A 20,541-nucleotide genomic window follows, 5' to 3' on the forward strand; every position below is an offset into this window, starting at 1 on the left:
ATTGGGATGATGAAAGTCTCTCGGATGACCAAATATCGGACGAAGAATCTTATCTAGATTGTGATAATTTCGTTGAAGGAATGGATAATACGAACAACCGAACAACTAATCACAAACCCGGCCATTCCCATAATCTCACCTCAACCGAAAACCACACTTCACCCAACTCCTCCAAGTGAATGGAAACTATACAACTCCAACAAAAAGTCGATAACCTACCACGACATTCACCCAACATTTCGACTTCCAACATTTCGACTTCCACCAAATATAAGGATACCATAAACTTCCACATGCTAAACCCCTATACCTGCACTTCTACTCCTAAAACCAATAATCCCCCACATAATTATCACCCTTCATACTATCCCGACTCTAACGAGCCACCCCCCATCCCCAAGTTTTCTGACCACGAAAATTACACCAACACTCCACGCCCTACTATTGTCATTCCTGTTGATATTGGGACTGGGGACAGCTCTGATCACGAAAATTACACCAACACTCCACACCCTACTATGGTCATTCCTGTTGATATTGGGCCTGGAGACAGTCCACAGCCCATCACTGAAACTGTTAACATCGAGTCTGAGGACTGTTCACAGCCCACCACTGACGCCTCTCACACTCCAAATCAGGATCCTGATGAAAACGTAAATTCGGGATCCTATCCTATGGAACCTGACCCCATTACACATCACCCACTTTGCAACATTAATCACGACAATAATACTACAAAAGAAGCTGATCATGTGGCAAATAGCTCCCATGTCTTACATGATGAACCTACTAAACCTCTATCACCCCTCCATCCAACCTCACCGATTGATTTTATGCCTACTCCTAACGTCACACAACAAAATAATTCCGACCCTTTCGAGCTCGATGCACTACTCTTTACGGGTAAGGTTTTTGCTAAAAAGAAAAAAAGTACCAACAACGCATCCAATCATATTCCTAAACCAAAATTTGCGTCAAACACCTTTAAAAGGGTTAGGAGAGATGACACTTCTAAAACTCCTCACGACACCTCCCTCACTTCCGAAAAAATAAGGCCAAGGTCCAACATGCTCTATATTAAACATCTTGCAAGAAGCGGACAAAAACTTAGAATTTCACATTTGGCTAAACGTTGTAAATCTTCATCTATTGTTGGTGGTAACACATCACATTCTTCTAGAGGGTCTGATAATGAACTGAAGCGTGTCAAAGATAATAATAAAACAGGTTCTTATACTATTAGCAACTTAGATACGAATGAATTCGGAAAACGTATCGGGATCCGTCGCAACATCCAGTGATTCCACTCTCCGTTGCATCATTTTTATTTGTAAGTTTTATCTCATGTGTACAATCTCTTTAAATATTCGGGGTATTGGGCAAACGGGTAAAATAAGCTGGCTTAAAAGAATTTGTAATAAAGAAAAACCTACGATTTTAGGCCTCCAGGAAACCAAATGTGGTCACACAAACGACAACACCATTGAATCTTTCTGGGGTAATTCTGATTTTAAATTCATCCAAAAGGATTCGGTTGGTGCATCTGGTGGTATCCTAACTATTTGGGACACCAATATCTTCTCGTTTAAGTATGCTATCGAGGGCGAATTTTTCTTAGCAATTTGCGGTTCATGGGCGGGATATGATTCAGAAATTGCTTTCATTAATGTTTATGGACCTCACTCCAGCTCCAAAAAACTCAGACTTTGGAATGAACTTTCATCTCTCATTAATTCCCTCACCATTCCTCACATTATTTTTGGTGATCTCAATGAAGTCCGAAACAAAACAGAACGTATGAATTCAGAATATAATCAACACTGGGCGGACAACTTTAATAACTTCATTAATAACTCGGGTTTAATTAATCTCCCTCTAGGTGGTAAAAGATTTACAAGGATATGCGAAAAAACAATGAAATTTAGTAAACTAGATCGATTTCTGGTCTCCGATAGCATCTTTACACTTTGGCCTAACATATCCTCCAAATCTCTTGATCGTGATCTTTCTGACCATTGTCCTATCATCCTAAGGAACAACCCCCTCAATTTTGGTCCTAAACCTATCCGTGTGTTTGATGCATGGCTTAACCTCAAAGATGCCGACACCGTCATAGAAAGGGCTTGGTCGATCCCTACCGTCAGAAATAGACCTGATTGCATCTTCCGTAATAAGCTAAAAAACGTTAAAATAGAACTTAAAAAACATAGTAACCAACTTGATAACATTGATTCACAAATTCATGGGCATTTAACCGAATGTAATAATTGGGAACAAATTGCAGAAACCAGACCATTATCTGAATCGGAAAAACAAAACTGGATTGATGAAAAAATGCAATATATCGTTAAAGAAAAAAAGAAAACTAATATGCTCAAACAAAAATCAAGAATTAAATGGGCACTCGAGGGAGACGAAAACTCTAAATATTTCCACAACTACATCAAATGCAGAACAAGTAAAAATAATATCCACGGTCTGTCAATAAATGGTGCATGGTCCGAAGATCCTATCCTTATAAAACAAGAAGCTTACTCCTATTTTAGAAACCTCTTCCAATCCAAACATCTACGTAAGGAATGCCCCTCGACAACGCTTCACATCTTGATTATATCACCTCATCGGATAATCAACTCTTAGAATCTAAATTTAGCGAAAATGAAATATGGGAAGCCATATCTAATTGTGATAGCTCAAAGGCACCTGGGCCGGACGGCTTCAACATGAAATTCTTTAAAAAAACACTGGGAACTGATCAAAAACGATCTCATAAAATCTCTCGATTGGTTCTGGGACAACTCGGAAATATCCAAAGGATGTAACGCTTCTTTCTTCACCTTAATCCCGAAAAAATCTAATCCTATCGGTCTTAACGAATACCGACCAATCTGCCTAATAGGTAGTTATTATAAAATACTCACAAAAATTCTTTTCAACCGCCTTGCCAAAGTCATCCACAAAGTCATAGGCTCCGAACAAACCGCTTTTCTCAAGGGCCGCAACATCCTAGACAGTGTTTTAATCGCTAACGAAATAATCGATGAATTAAAATGCAAAAAACAAAAAGGCCTAATCTTCAAAGTCTATTTTGAAAAGGCATTCAACTGCATTGAATGGGACTTTCTATTCAACACCATGAAATTCATGGGCTTTGGGTCTAAATGGAATAGTTTCATTCATGCATGTCTCTCCTCTTCATCCATTTCCATATTAATTAATGGTTCACCAACCAAGGAATTCACTTCTGAAAGAGGAATTCGTCAAGGTGACCCCATATTGCCGTTCTTATTCATCATCGTTGCCGAAGGTCTTAATATACTTGCTAAAAGAGCATTATCCAATGATCACCTGCAAGGTTTAAAAATTGGCCACGACAATCTTGTCATCACACATCTCCAATATGCGGATGATACAATCTTTTTTGGTGAGTGGAATAAAAGAAATTCCAAATATATCTCCAAACTTCTTAAATGTTTCGAAAACATATCAGGTCTCAAAGTTAATTTCCGCAAAAGTAAACTTTATGGTATCGGAACATCCACCGTTGAAACCGGGCAAATGGCCAGTTACATTAACTGCTCAGCGGGTTCTACACCGTTTACTTATCTCGGTCTCCCCATTGGTGTTCCCACTTCTCACGCTTCTTCTTGGCAGCCAATCGTTGAAAAATTCGATAAGAGGCTCTCGGATTGGGCTGCCAAATCTGTCTCCTTCGGGGGTCGCCTTACGATCATCAAATCCATCTTAAGTAGTATTCCATTGTACTATTTCTCATTATTCCATGCACCTGCCGCTATCCTTAAGGTACTTGAATCTAAAAGACGGAAATTTTTCTGGGGAGGTTCTTCTAACAATAATAAAATTAATTGGATTAAATGGGATCAGATTATTTTGTCATATGAAAACGGTGGTTTAAACATAGGATCTCTTTTTGCTAAAAACATATCACTCCTTTACAAATGGTGGTGGCGCTTCAAAAATGAACATAATGCACTATGGGTTAATATTATAAAAAGTATTTATGGGTCAGGAGGGGGGTTGGATACTAATGTTTCATGCAGGAATATTTCAGGTCGCACCATTTGGAAAGAGATTATCAAAGCTGAAAAAGTAGCAGACAAAGTAGGCACTTTCTTCACATCATCAATCTCAAAGCGCATCGGCAATGGCACATCGATTAGTTTTTGGCATGACATATGGATAGGTTCCGAACCTCTCAAAACTCTATTTCATAGATTATACATGTTGGAATCCCAAAAAGATGCAACTATTGCCGAAAGAATTTCGTTTGCTAATCACAGTTAATCGGAATTTGGGATTGGTCTCGAGCACCTAGCGGTCGGGCTTTGGAAGAACTTATGGAACTCTCGAACTTAATATCATTCGTAAGTATTTCGGATCACCCCGATTCATGGAAATTCTCACTTGACGCATCCGGTATCTTCACTACAGCATCACTGTCAAATTTGATTAATACACTTAAGTTCGGCATCCACTCTCGAAACATTTTACTTCCCCGCAACAAATTCGTTCCATAAAAAGTCTTCATTTTCTCATGGAGAGTCATTCAACAAAAAATCCCTGTTAGAAGTGAACTTAACAAAAAAGGAATTGATCTACATACCATCTTATGTCCCTTATGCGATCAACATATCGAAACCATCGATCATGCATTAATTAACTGTCCTAATGTGTCTTCAGTTTGGACACAACTACTTGATTGGTGGAACCATAATAATACAACAATTTTCGACATCAATGGTGCCATTATCTCCGACCAAGGTTTCTCACATAACTCCATTGGATCTTCCATATGGCAAGCTACTAAATGGATTGCGTGTTATATTATATGGAAACATAGAAACCTAAAAGTCTTCTCTAACAAAATATGGAATCCAGCTATGATTATCTCTGAGATTCAAACCCAAAGTTTTAGTTGGATCTCAAACCGCTCTCGGAAGAAAAAACCTATTGAATGGCATCAATGGCTCCTTAACACTGCCTTTTATGTGGTATCGCCCCCAAATCGCATGGGAATCGGTTAACATGATGTTACTCAAATCGGGTTGTGTTCGCAGCTCTATTTAGCTTGTGTGGGTAGATTAAAAGGGTTGTTTGTTTGGCAACTTTGTCGCCGCTTGATCGGTACGGTTATCTCCTCCTTCCCTGCTTGTTCTTTCAAGTTCGTTCCCTCATCTTGTTATGTAGGCTTCGTCACTCCCGACTCTAGCATATAGTTTATACTCCAATCTTTCCATTTATTTCAATATGTTCATATCCTTATATAGTTAAATGTAGGGACTTGTAACGATTTAATCCAGTTATAATAATAATACTTTTTGCTTTTCAAAAAAAAATGTAGAGGCAGAAGCAAGAGCAGGGACAGGTCAGCTGATGGCAGAAAACCAATATATAAATGTCATCATTGTGGATTAGAAGGACATATGAAGAAGAACTCCTATAGATTGAAAGGGTAACAAAATCAAAGTAGTTCACAGTCGAAGAACAAGGGTGGAGAAACATTAGTTACTATCACTGGTGATGTAGCTTATTGTTCAACCCATGATGAGACATGCCTTCACGTCTCACGAGAAGACATGGAATGGGTGGTAGATACTGCAGCTTCCTACCACGTAACTCCATACAAGGAATACTTCACAACATATAAAGCTGGTGACTTTGGAGCTGTGAAGATGGGAAATTCCAGTTCCGCTGAGATTGTCGGAATTGGTGATGTCAAGATAAAGACAAGTTCCAGGAGCATAATCACTTTGAAGGATGTCCGCCATGTGCCAGATCTTCGGCTGAATTTACTTTTTGGGGTACCTCTCGACAAACAGGGATATGATAGTCATTTCAGTAGAGGCATATGGAAATTGTCAAGAGGCGCTATGATAGTCGCTCGAGGACACATTTGTGGCACACTATACAAAACTCATGTGAAGATCTGCACAGACATCCTTAATGTTGCAGAAAAGGAGGCTTCACAAAAGTTATGGCACCAGAGACTCGGTCACATGAGTTAGAAAGGGTTGTCTACCCTAATAAAGAAGAAGCTTGTCAATGTAGACAAGGACGTTGCACTATATCCTTGCAATCATTGTCTGTTTGGTAAGCAGCATAGAGTCTCGTTTAATTCCTCTTCAACGAGAAAATCAGAGTTACTCAGTCTGGTACACTCTGATGTTTGCGGTCCCTTAGAGGTTGAATCAATTGGCGGCAATCGATACTTTCTAACGTTTATCGATGATGCTTCTCGAAAGGTGTGGGTATATTTCTTGCGGACGAAGGACCAGGTATTCGATTACTTCAAACAGTTCCATGTCATGGTAGAACATGAGACAGGAAAGAAGTTAAAGTGTCTTAGATCCGACAACGGCGGTGAATACTCTTTCAGGCAGTTCGATGTCTATTGCAGATTATATGGTATCCGACATGAGAAGACGGTCCCGCGTACCCCTCAACACAATGGTATAGCAGAAAGAATGAACCGAACAATCATGGAACGTGTTCGGAGCTTGCTCAGTATGGCTAAGCTACCAAAGCCATTCTGGGGAGAAGTAGTCAGAGCCGCATGTTACTTGATCAACCGATCTCCATCAGTACCACTAAATTTTGAAGTTCTGGAGAAACTTTGGTCTGGAAAGGATCCATCATACTCTCACTTAAGAGTATTTGGATGTTTGGTGTACGCACATGTATCCAAGGAGCTCAGGCAGAAGCTGGATGCAAGGACCACTCCATGCATATTCATAGGCTATGGAGATGAAGAATTTGGATACAGATTATGGGATCTAAAGGAGAAAAAGGTGATCAGAAGTAGGGACGCGGTGTTCCATGAAAGTCAGACAATAGAAGATATTGAAAAGCCCACAATATCTCAGAAGACAAATGTTGCTGCTCAGGTGCCAGAGGCAACAACGGAATCATTCATGAGAAATGAATTTTCAGTCAAGAAGAAATGCCGGAAGTAGAAGATAATGAGGAAAATGACGGTGCTGAGCAGGGGGAGCCACAACCCCATCTGCCAGACGTTCCAGCACCATCACAAGGTCAAGATGATGGTGGATCTCCTCAGAATGTTCCAGAAGTTCGTAGATCTGAACGAGGTCGGATTCCATCGAGTAGATATCCAGAATCCGAGTACCTTCTACTTACTGAAGATGGAGAACCAGAGAGTTTTTATGAAGCAGTAACTCATAAGGATAAAGAAAATTGGTTGCTCGCAATGCAGGATGAGATGGATTCTCTGCAGAAAAATCAAACTTATGAGATTGTAGAACTTCCACGCGGGAAGAAGGCATTGAAAAATAAATGGGTGTTCAAGCTGAAAAAGGATGGCATCGGAAAAGTGGTGAAATACAAAGTACGACTTGTAGTCAAAGGATTTCAACAGAAGAAAGGGATTGATTTTGACGAGATATTTTCACCAGTAGTCAAGATAACTTCAATTAGAGTCATACTTGGATTGGTTGCAAGTATGAACTTGGAGCTTGAACAGATGGATGTAAAGACAGCTTTTCTTCATGGAGATTTACATGAAGACATTTACATGGAGCAGCCGGAAGGTTTTGTGGTTTCAGGAGATAACCTCGTATGTAAGCTGAAAAAAAGTTTATATGGTTTGAAGCAAGCACCTAGGCAGTGGTACAAGAAGTTTGACTCGTGCATGGTGAGTCAAGGGTATAAGAAAACTGCAGTAGATGAGTGTGTCTACATTCAGAAGTTTTCTGAAGGAAATTTCATTGCTCTTCTACTATATGTAGACGATATTTTGATCGTAGGGAAAGACGCAACGAAGATCAACCATCTGAAGAAGGAACTCTCGAAGTCTTTTGACATGAAAGACTTAGGACAGGCTCAACAGATTTTGGGAATGCAAATAACCCGAGACAGAAAGAATAAAAGGTTATGTCTATCTCAGGAGAAGTATATTGAACGAGTGCTTTCACGTTTCAATATGAACAATGCCAAACCTGTTAGCATTCCATTAGCCAACTATTTCAAGTTAAGCAAGAGTTCTTGTCCCTCATCCAAGGAAGAGATCGGGGAGATGTCTTCAGTACCATATTCTTCAGCAGTTGGAAGTTTGACGTATGCGATGGTGTGTACAAGGCCCGATATTGCTCATGCAGTGGGAACGGTGAGTCGTTTTCTCTCCAACCCCGGGAAAGAGCATTGGAATGCAGTAAAATGGATTCTCAGATATCTTAAAGGTACAAAGAATCTATGTCTTTGTTACGGGGGAGCTGATCCAATCTTGGAAGGCTATACAGATGCGGATATGGCCGGAGATCCTGATAGTAGAAAATCTACTTCAGGATTCATTTACACTTTTGTAGGGGGAGCTGTTTCATGGCAGTCAAGACTACAGAAGTGTGTTGCATTATCCACAACTGAAGCAGAGTATATTGCTGCCGCGGAAGCTGGAAAAGAAATGTTGTGGTTAAAGCGTTATCTCCAAGAATTTGGAATCAAGCAAAAGGAGTACAAGGTACATTGTGACAGTCAGAGTGCTCTAGATTTGAGCAAGAACTCCATGTACCATTCCTGTACAAAACATATTGATATTCGCTATCATTGGATACGCGAGGTAATTGATCGACAACTGTTGAGACTAGTGAAGATCCATACAAAGGAGAATCCTGCGGATATGTTAACAAAGACGGTGACTCGAGAGAAGTTGGAGTTATGCAGAGACCTAACTGGAATGTTCGTTGATTCGGCTGGAGGGGGAGAATTGATGGTTTCCAGTGGTTTCCAGCCGTCATCTAGATGGCTCTGTTCCAGCCGTCATCTAGATGTTCAAAGCTGTCGATGTTGACAACGCGTATAGAAGTGGCAAACTTGAACACGATGACGGCCGCCAACTTCCGCCAACCTTCCTCGTTCACACCATTCACCGCCATAGAATTTTTACTATAAATAGAGATGCAAACTTTCATTGTAAATCATCCCAAAAATCACTCAGAGAAGTGTAATCACAACCTTAAGAGTGTGTGTGAGTTTGAGAGTTTTTTATAAGAGTTCTGTAATACTCTGTAATCTATTCTTGTTAGTAATAGAGTTATTTTCTCTCAAATTTATATCTCCCAACGTCCAGGCGATCCTCTCTTCCTAACACTTATATGTAATTACAATATGATGAAATCCTGCCAATACTGAGTCAGTTTATTAATCTATTTAATATTTACATTTATACTTTTTTTCTATGTACAAGACGCATAGTTATGAACTTATAAACAGTCAAATTGTGCTCAAGTGCTTGTTGTGGAGAGATTAATTTGTGATTTGTTAAGAAGAATAGTCTTATACATGCACAGCCTTGGATATGTTCTTAGGTGTTATTAGCTCACTCCACTAATCTCCTTTATCCATATTACTGTCACCTAAATCGAGTTATGAAGTAAGTGGGATCAAGGTTGCATAATTCGGATTTTCGCCGATTACTCGGTTTTTGGTGAGCTCCGAGTCGACTATTCAAACTCGGTAAACTTAGTCAAAATCTGAGATTACTGGGAAATAAGTCAAAACTCGGTCAAATTGGTCAAATCAAACTTGGTTAACATCTGAGTATTGCCCCGACCGAGTACTCTCAAGTAGCGAGATTTACAACCTTGAGTGGGATCTGTGAATTGCCTTGGTTATTTTCTTGATTGCTTTCAAACTATACAAGTGTTCACTGATAGCATGTTAATAGTTAGAATGAATATTGAACAGCGAATTCTGAATTTATTATGTATTTAGATGTTATCTGGAGCAGCATGATCTTGCACTTCAAAGGAGGGGCTTTATATTATATATTAGTTTATGAGAAAGAACCTTTTGTCCTATGAATACAATTGTTCTTTCAGCTAATATGCGCGGCGTAAATTATGAGGGCTGAATCAACCATGCACGGCATCTGTTAAAGTATGTAAGTTAACACTTGTTTATCGTTGGAACAAATTAAAAGACGAAAATGAATATAATTGTGAACTCTTGGTTGTATAGCATCCATGATCAAGCATACCTTTCTCTCCTTTCTAGACCATACTATGCAAAGCTTCATTTGGTAGTTTAAATGTGAAATAAATTTACAAAATGGTCATTGAATTAGCGGTACCGCGTTTGATATCCTTTCAACCATGAGGTTGGGTGTTTAAGTCCTGGAATGGATAAATGTGTATGTATTTTGTGATATGTGGTAGGGTGTGCAAGTATTTACCTCTGTAAAAAAAGTGATGTAAATTTGGTTGTGTTGTTAATAGTTCGTCCATTGAAATGAGTGTTTTAGCAATTTGTATAACACATGTGCTTGAAGGCAATGTGCCAGAGCACCTCATCCATCGCGTAAGTAGTGTGGCATGCTGGTTCACTTTCTGGTCGGCATGCTTGAGCGCTTCACCCTTGTGTTCACGAGCATGTTCAGGCATCCAGGCACATGTGGGCGATTTTCAACCGATAAAAAAATAAAAATAATAATAACGGGTTTACAATTAGTTCATTGGAGGAAAAAAATGCTTGCCAAGAAGAAAATCAACAAAACATTCTTAGGAATCTACGACTGAAGCATGATGCAAGAGAACAATAAAATGAGATAGAACTATGCATGACGTACAAACTGAGTCAACCTAAACGAGCACATTTTTTTAACGGCGATTAGGGGTCATTGATTACGAATGCGATGTCAAAACCCACCTACCCGATTATTTCCTGAGACGAACATTATAGTCATACAACCTCTCAGAAACCCCTACGAAGAATCCATAAGGATATCGCGTGCGGTAAAACCCTTGGGTGAGGCTAGAATGCAAGACATCTGCATCCTCCTAGGCCCATGAAATGGACAGATAAACTCAAGGAAAATATTTTGCAGCTTATGAGAATTGAACTCCTGACATTCATTATGAGAAGTCAAATCATCATCAATACACTAACACTTTGAGGTTCCTCAACGAGCACATATTGAAACCTTCTTTCGCATTTTCGTACACTTGTTTTATGTTTCCTTTTTAGTTTATTACAGTATTAGTTATTAATATGTAATTTAGTACTTCAATAACGTAATTTTAGGATTTTATCAATGAAATTTTATATAAATTATATCAGTTTAGTTTTATAGTATTAATTTTTTATTCTTTATCAAAGAAAACAAAATATTAAAAATAAAATCAAATAATAAAAAAAACATAAGAAAAAAAAAAGTGAGACCTACACTTCATCACTTTTTTCCCCACTAACTTCCTTTATACCACTATTTTTGTCACGTCGCCGTCATTCTAAAAAACTTCATCTTGTCATGCAACTCCTAACAATTAATTCATGGTTCGAGTGGTCCCATTGGTTTGATACATGACATGCTCGTTCAAAGACAAACTTTGTTTGCTATTGTGGCTACAATGTTATTGATATTTTATTTGATTGTATCTGTAACAAGTCTTTTAATTTGGTTCGTAGTAGCGGCAAGTTATATGTGAGTTGTAACGACTAGTTAGTCAAGCCATTCTAATTTTTGGTGTTCACTTCTAGGCTTTTAGCCTTTGTATTCGGTAGGTTTTAGTCCTCTTTGTCAGGGGGCTAATTTTAATAAAATTGATGTTTAAAAAAAATTCATTAGAAATGACAAATTTTCACTCAATTTTTTTTAAGTTCCTTTTTAGGTTTGTTAAGGTTAAACGTTCCACCACTTTAGTTTAGCGTTTTTCTGTGTCAATGTTTCAAAATCGACTTTGAATTTTTTAAAATTCTAAGCTTTTTCATTTCATTTTTTTTTTCAATTTTTCTTGTTGTAAACATTGATTTGAAACCGACACCAGTGTCTCACTATTTATCTTCAAGGTATCATAATAACACTAAACTAAACAACATGTTTGATACGTCATCATTCCATGTTAAGATGATGAACATTAAAAATCGTTTTGCTTTCTGAATGCTCTTAAAGTTCGGTGTAATCGACTACCGTAAACAATTCAAGAAATCAGAATCCACACTAATTTATATTAAATTGCTAAATTGTCTCGAAGAAGAATATATGTACGTATCTTTTTAGTTTTCATGACAAGAAAGTGGGAAATAATTTTAACTTTACATGGTAAAAGAAGTAAAAAGACAAGAAACATTGGTCAACTTATTATCTTTTCTAAATATTCTTATATTGAAAAGTACTAATACGGAGTAATATAATAATAAAATGCACCATACCACATGGTGTCTGTATCGTCCCTCGATCCATCCATTTTTTTTCTCACAAAATTACGTTATTCGCTCCTAGGTATTACCAAAACAATAATATAATATTTTAATACTGTTTACTTTTCTTTGAATAAAAAGAAAGATAAAGATAGTAGTGGTCAGCCTAACCTTCTCAAAATTTTTAAATCGGCCACTCCAATAATTTTGTTGAATCATTTATATTATCTGAATAATAGTTTCACTATTTATTTAGAACAGTAATACTGGTGACACTGTTTCGATATTCAATTCAAAGTTCTGCCTGAATATTCAGGCTGAAAAAATAGGAATTGATTCATTGTTTAATTAAGTGTTCAATTATTCAAAATAGATGTATTTAATCTTTGTTAATTTTCATAAAATAATTAACCTATAGGAGAAGAAAAAAAAAATAAAGTAAAATTATTACCAACCTCTATATTAGAGAAAGCATGGATTGTAGCTTTGTTTGTAAAAATGGAATATTACATGTAGTTTTATAAAGGGGAGAAAGCATGGATTGTAGTTTTGTTTGTAAAAATGGAATATTCCATGTAGTTTTAGAGAGGGGAAACTTTCAAAAAATGTCATTTACTTGGAAAGCATGGATTGTAGCTTTGTTTGTAAAAATGGAATATTCCATGTAGTTTTACAAAGGGGAGAGAAAGCATGGATTGTAGTTTTGTTTGTAAAAATGGAATATTCCATGTAGTTTTAGAGAGGGGAAACTTTCAAAAAATGTCATTTACTTGAGGGATTGAAAATGTAATTTGAGAGATGTAAAATGTAATTGTTCTATTTAATATAAAAAATTATTAAATAACACCCACCAACATTATTGACGGTATTTATTTCTTTCTTCGTCGCGAGTTAGGTTTCACCGCTATCATTGTTTAACTCGACATAATTTTCCGAATTAAATGGAACAAATTCTATTCGAAACGGAGTTTTCACGGACGACTAATGAAGCTTTGTTTCTAAACGAAAAATATGAAGTAATTCAAATTTACAGCTTATATCCCTAAATTATTTATAAAAGTACAAATATAATTATCATAGCATTAAATATACATGACTTTCCCCCGAAGTACCATATCTTACTGAAATGACTAATAAAAAAGTTTAAACATTTTGATGAATTTTTTGAGCAATCAACGTTAACAAAGTAATGCGCACAACTTCTGGATATTAGACCTTTTGTAATTATCCATGATTAACACAACCTATAACTACTCATGGATTATGAATTATTTGTAAATAAATGAAATGGACTGTAAAGGGTTTTGTAACTTTATGCGAAGACATGATATATTAACTACCTACGACAACTAACGACCGTCAATAACAACTGTAAAACACGCAGCGAAGCTGTAGCGACCCGACCAAATCATGTTTGACGGCGCCGACTACTTAGGTCCCGTTACGTGGTCATAAGTCTTTAACATGACGTTTGACCAAAATATGTCTTATTCATTTCATAAGTAAAAGGATGTTTCAGGTTTACAAAAGTAGTTCAAAGACTAGTTACATTACAAAGTTTAACGTACGAATGAAACCTATGCGACACAATTTAAAAGTTGTCAAAAGACGCTCCAACTATGCATGTATACTCGACATCCAAGCAAGTATCAAAAAGAGTGCGGAAGCATGTATCAAGTAGCGCTCAAGGACCTGGGAAAACATATAGAAATCTGTCAACGAAAACGTTGGTGAAATCATAGGTGTTTTAGTAAACGTTGCATTTGAACCACAAGATTTAATATAATATGATTATCAAAATCATTTGCATTCCAAAGTTGTTATTTGTTTCGCGGGCACCCAATTATCAAACTTAAATGTTTTGCACCCTTTGCATAGTGTTAGAACATACACTAGACCCGAAAATATATTTCATCCGCTAAAGGTAGCGAACCGTCCGAATGAGGCTCGTCAAGCCCATGTGATCACATAATATAAGTTCACGTTTACACCCTGCAAGTGTAACTAATGATAATTGAATTGAGGATTTTTGTTCAAACCCGTACGTGGAATGTTCGTTTTCGTACTTGTGTTCAAAGTGTAAAAGCATGATACTTATATGTTTCTCATCCCATAGTTTAAAGCATAAAAGTTGTTTGAAAGATGGGACTATGATCTCACCTTGTGTACACGAGTAATAAGTACTTCAACAAGTAACGTGTGCAAAGAACAATGCTAGTCTGGACCTAAACAAATAGGTCGTATCAATAACGGTAAACACGATAGGTCAAAGATGTTCAATTAGTCCTATGGCTCGCTACGACTCGATTATGTGGCATGTGAATCAAATTGTCCAAGTTTCATGCAAGATACAAGTATAGAAACAAGTTAGAAAGATTGCATAATCATTTGGTTAAGTTTGACAAAAAGTCAAACTTTGGTCGGTCAAAGTCAACGAAAAAGTCAACACGTTCGGGTCGGGTCCCGAACTATTTTTCTGAGGTTTTTATTCATATATAAGCATGTTAGAACAAGTCTCATGTGAATCGGAGGTCCATAGCGTGCCAAACATTTTTCGTATATTGGACAAGGTGGTCAGAAGCTGGACACGCCTTATGTCGCGCCGGGACAAAGGCTGGCCGCGCCGCGGCATTACATGCGAGCTGGTACCTGGCCAGTTTCAGTTTTCTAAATCTCAAATAAACATTTAAACTAACACAAAACACAAACCGTAAACACTTAGAACTTGTATCTTATATCGTTGGAAAGGTAATTTGACAAGGAACACGACTAAGCACATTTTAACAACCAAAAACATCATTTGCAATAACCGACTTTTCAAATCAAATGATCAATCAATGCACACATTTAATGCTTCAAATTTTACAAGTGCACATTTATGATTCGGGCATTTAATGCATACATAATGTGACGCCCCGTACAAAATCATCGTGTACGGTACATCAACAACAGGATCATTTCAAGGTCAAACACTATATGCTGTTTGAAAACCAGTTTTGCATTCATGAACAGATAATGTTTTACAAAAGATGAATAGGAAACATTAACATGAGTACATGAAACTAAGGTCATTACAAAGCTATTGTTTTGAAAATAACATAAGTTGCGAATGCAAAGTAAAAGTTCCATGCTTGAGACATCTCTAAGTAATGCAGCGGAAGTCTAACACAGTAAGTCTGTAACAACAAGTCTATACACCGAGACTAGAACAGCAAGGCTAACAGCGGAAGCAACAACGTCTAAAAACCTGAGAAATACATGCTTAAAAAGTCAACACGAATGTTGGTGAGCTATAGTTTGTTTGTATTCGGTAATGTAATGTAGGCCACGAGATTTCAGTGCTTCAAACAAGCGTTTCAAATCAGTAATTCAAATCAGTATGATAAAGTATATGTATAACCGTGGGCACCCGGTAACTAGACTTAACGTTTATAACCCCCTGAAAGTACACTTGGCGAGTGCGTATGTTCACGAAGTATTATGAAATGTCCCGTTCATATTGATTATAAACGTTCCATATTAATTGATTTCGTTGCGAGGTTTTGACCTCTATATGAGACGTTTTTCAAAGACTGCATTCATTTTTAAAACAACCATAACCTTTATTTTATCAATAAAGGTTTCAAAAGCATTACGTAGATTATCAAATAATGATAATCTAAAATATACTGTTTACACACGACTATTACATAATGGTTTACAATAGAAATATATTACATCGACATATGTTTCTTGAATGCAGTTTTTACATAATATCATACAAACATGGACTCCAAATCTTGTCCTTATTTTAGTATGTAACAGCGGAAGCTCTTAATATTCAACTGAGAATAAACATGCTTTAAACGTCAACAAAAATGTTGGTGAGTTATAGGTTTAACCTATATATATCAAATCGTAACAATAGACCACAAGATTTCATATTTCAATATACATCCTATACATAGAGATAAAAATCATTCATATGGTGAACACCTGGTAACCGACATTAACAAGATGCATATATAAGAATATCCCCATCATTCCGGGACACCCTTCGGATATGATATAAATTTTGAAGTACTAAAGCATCCGGTACTTTGGATAGGGTTTGTTAGGCCCAATAGTTCTATCTTTAGGATTCGCGTCAATTAGGGTGTCTGTTCCCTAATTCTTAGATTACCAGACTTAATAAAAAGGGGCATATTCGATTTCGATAATTCAACCATAGAATGTAGTTTCACGTACTTGTGCCTATTTTGTAAATCATTTATAAAACCTGCATGTATTCTCATCCCAAAAATATTAGATTTTAAAAGTGGGACTATAACTCACTTTCACAGATTTTTACTTCGTCGGGAAGTAATACTTGGCCACTGGTCGATTCACGAACCTATAACAAATATGTACATATATATCAAAGTATATTCAAAATATATTTACAACACTTTTAATATATTTTGATGTTTTAAGTTTATTAAGTCAGCTGTCCTCGTTAGTAACCTACGACTAGTTGTACAACGTTAGATGTACAGAAAAAATTGATATATATTATCTTGAATCAATCCACGACCCAGTGTATACACGTCTCAGGCTAGATCACAACTCAAAGTATATATATTTTTGGAATCAACCTCAACCCTGTATAGCTAACTCCCACATTACTGCATATAGAGTGTCTATGGTTGTTCCAAATAATATATACACATGGGTCGATATGATATGTCAAAACATTTGCATACGTGTCTATGATATCCCAAGATTACATAATATATTAGAATACATGTACAATACAATATAAGTTAGCTAGGATATGATTAATATAGATTTGTTACCAATTTTCACGTTGCTACAACAAGAAAAATTATCCAATCTTGTTTTACCCATAACTTCTTCATTTTAAATCCATTTTGAGTGAATAAAATTGCTATGGTTTCATATTGAACTCTATTTTATGAATCTAAACAGAAAAAGTATAGGTTTATAGTCAGAAATATAGGTTACAAGTCGTTTTTGTAAAGGTAGTCATTTCAGTCGAAAGAACGACGTCTAGATGACCATTTTAGAAAACATACTTCCACTTTGAGTTTAACCATGATTTTTGGATATAGTTTCATGTTCATAAGAAAAATTATTTTCCCAGAAGAACAACTTTTAAATCAAAGTTTATCATAGTTTTTAATTAACTAACCCAAAACAGCCCGTGGTGTTACTACGACGGCGTATGTCCGATTTTACAGTGTTCTTCGTGTTTCTAGGTTTTAAATCATTAAGTTAGCATATCATATAGATATAGAACATGTGTTTAGTTGATTTTAAAAGTCAAGTTAGAAGGATTAACTTTTGTTTGCGAACAAGTTTAGAATTAACTAAACTATGTTCTAGTGATTACAAGTTTAAACCTTCGAATAAGATAGCTTTATATGTATGAATCGAATGATGTTATGAAATGCATTACTACCTCAAGTTTTCTGGATAAAGCTACTGAAATGAGAAAAATAGATCTAGCTTCAAAGGATCCTTGGATGGCTTGAAAGTTCTTGAAGTAGAATCATGACACGAAAACAAGTTCAAGTAAGATTTTCACTCGAAATAAGATTGTTATAGTTATAGAAATTGAATCAAAGTTTGAATATGAGTATTACCTTGTATTAGAAAGATATCTTACTATAAATAATAAAGATTTCTTGAGGTTGGATGATCACTCTACAAGATTGGAAGTAAGCTAGCAAACTTGGAAGTATTCTTGATTTTATGAAACTAGAACTTGTAGAATTTATGAAGAACACTTAGAACTTGAAGATAGAACTTGAGAGAGATTAATTAGATGAAGAAAATTGAAGAATGAAAGTGTTTGTAGGTGTTTTTGGTCATTGGTATATGGATTAGATATAAAGGATGTGTAATTTTGTTTACATATAAATAAGTCATGAATGATTACTCATATTTTTGTAATTTTATGAGATATTTCATGCTAGTTGCCAAATGATGGTTCCCACATGTATTAGGTGACTCACATGGGCTGCTAAGAGCTAATCATTGGATTGTATATACCAATAATACATACATCTAAAAGCTGTGTATTGTACGAGTACGAATACGGGTGCATACGAGTAGAATTGTTGATGAAACTGAACGAGGATGTAATTGTAAGCATTTTTGTTAAGTAGAAGTATTTTGATAAGTGTATTGAAGTCTTTCAAAAGTGTATGAACACATATTAAAACACTACATGTATATACATTTTAACTGAGTCGTTAAGTCATCGTTAGTCGTTACATGTAAGTGTTGTTTTGAAACCTTTAGGTTAACGATCTTGTTAAATGTTGTTAACCCATTGTTTATTAAATCAAATGAGATGTTAAATTATTACATTATCATGATATCATGATGTATTAATATATCTTAATATGATATATATACATTAAATGTCGTTACAACGATAATCGTTACATATATGTCTCGTTTCAAAATCATTAAGTTAGTAGTCTTGTTTTTACATATGTAGTTCATTGTTAATATACTTAATGATATATTTACTTATCATAATATCATGTTAACTATATATATATATATATATATATATATATATATATATATATATATATATATATATATATATATATATATATATATATATATATATGTCATCATATAGTTTTTACAAGTTTTAACGTTCGTGAATCGCCGGTCAACTTGGGTGGTCAATTGTCTATATGAAACCTATTTCAATTAATCAAGTCTTAACAAGTTTGATTGCTTAACATGTTGGAAACATTTAATCATGTAATTATCAATTTCATTTAATATATAAAAACATGGAAAAGTTCGGGTCACTACAGTACCTACCCGTTAAATAAATTTCGTCCCGAAATTTTAAGCTGTTGAAAGTGTTGACGAATCTTCTGAAAATAGATGCGGGTATTTCTTCTTCATCTGATCTTCACGCTCCCAGGTGAACTCGGGTCCTCTACGAGCATTTCATCGAACCTTAACAATCGGTATCTTGTTTTGTTTAAGTCTCTTAACCTCACGATCCATTATTTCGACTGGTTCTTCAATGAATTGAAGTTTTTCATTGATTTGGATTTCGTCCAACGGAATAGTGAGATCTTCTTTAGCAAAACATTTCTTCAAATTCGAGACGTGGAAAGTGTTATGTACATTCACAAGTTGTTGAGGTAACTCAAGTCGGTAAGCTACTGGTCCGACACGATCAATAATCTTGAATGGTCCAATATACCTTGGATTTAATTTCCCCCGTTTACCAAATCGAACAACACCTTTCCAAGGTGCAACCTTAAGCATGACCATTTCTCCAATTTCAAATTCTATGTCTTTTCTTTTAATGTCGGCGTAGCTCTTTTGTCGACTTTGGGCGGTTTTCAACCGTTGTTGAATTTGGATGATCTTCTCGGTAGTTTCTTGTATTATCTCCGGACCTGTAATCTGTCTATCCCCCACTTCACTCCAACAAATTGGAGACCTGCGCTTTCTACCATAAAGTGCTTCAAACGGCGCCATCTCAATGCTTGAATGATAGCTGTTGTTGTAGGAAAATTCTGCTAACGGTAGATGTCGATCCCAACTGTTTCCGAAATCAATAACACATGCTCGTAGCATGTCTTCAAGCGTTTGTATCGTCCTTTCGCTCTGCCCATCAGTTTGTGGATGATAGGCAGTACTCATGTCTAGACGAGTTCCTAATGCTTACTGTAATGTCTGCCAGAATCTTGAAATAAATCTGCCATCCCTATCAGAGATAATAGAGATTGGTATTCCATGTCTGGAGACGACTTCCTTCAAATACAGTCGTGCTAACTTCTCCATCCTGTCATCTTCTCTTATTGGCAGAAAGTGTGCTGACTTAGTGAGACGATCAACTATTACCCAAATAGTATCATAACCACTTGCAGTCCTTGGCAATTTAGTAATGAAATCCATGGTAATGTTTTCCCATTTCCATTCTGGGATTTCAGGTTGTTGTAGTAGACCTGATGGTTTCTGATGTTCAGCTTTGACCTTAGAAAACATCAAACATTCTCCTACATATTTAGCAATATCGGCTTTCATACCTGGCCACCAAAAATGTTTCTTAAGATCCTTGTACATCTTCCCCGTTCCAGGATGTATTGAGTATCTGGTTTTATGAGCTTCTCTAAGTACCATTTCTCTCATATCTCCAAATTTTGGTACCCAAATTCTTTCAGCCCTATACCGGGTTCCGTCTTCCCGAATATTAAGATGCTTCTCCGATCCTTTGGGTATTTCATCCTTTAAATTTCCCTCTTTTAAAACTTCTTGTTGCGCCTCCTTTATTTGAGTAGTAAGGTTAGTGTGAATCATTATATTCATAGATTTTACTCGAATGGGTTCTCTGTCCTTTTTGCT

At 36.2% G+C, this 20,541-nt stretch overlaps 1 protein-coding gene across 1 annotated transcript; it reads left to right on the forward strand.

Annotated features, from left to right (window-relative positions):
- Positions 1-1,344: 1,344 nt before the first annotated feature.
- On the forward strand, positions 1,345-2,640 carry LOC139868293 (uncharacterized). The gene has a single exon (XM_071856620.1). The coding sequence runs from the start codon at positions 1,345-1,347 to the stop codon at positions 2,638-2,640; it is 1,296 nt and encodes a 431-aa protein (XP_071712721.1).
- The last annotated feature ends 17,901 nt before the right edge of the window (positions 2,641-20,541 follow it).

This window comes from Rutidosis leptorrhynchoides, chromosome 9 (genome assembly GCF_046630445.1).
Source record: "Rutidosis leptorrhynchoides isolate AG116_Rl617_1_P2 chromosome 9, CSIRO_AGI_Rlap_v1, whole genome shotgun sequence".
Lineage (NCBI taxonomy): Eukaryota > Viridiplantae > Streptophyta > Magnoliopsida > Asterales > Asteraceae > Rutidosis > Rutidosis leptorrhynchoides.

Bases quoted from the DNA above. Each gene is read 5' to 3' on its own strand.
- LOC139868293 (XM_071856620.1), top strand. From the start codon at position 1,345: ATGTGTACAATCTCTTTAAATATTCGGGGTATTGGGCAAACGGGTAAA.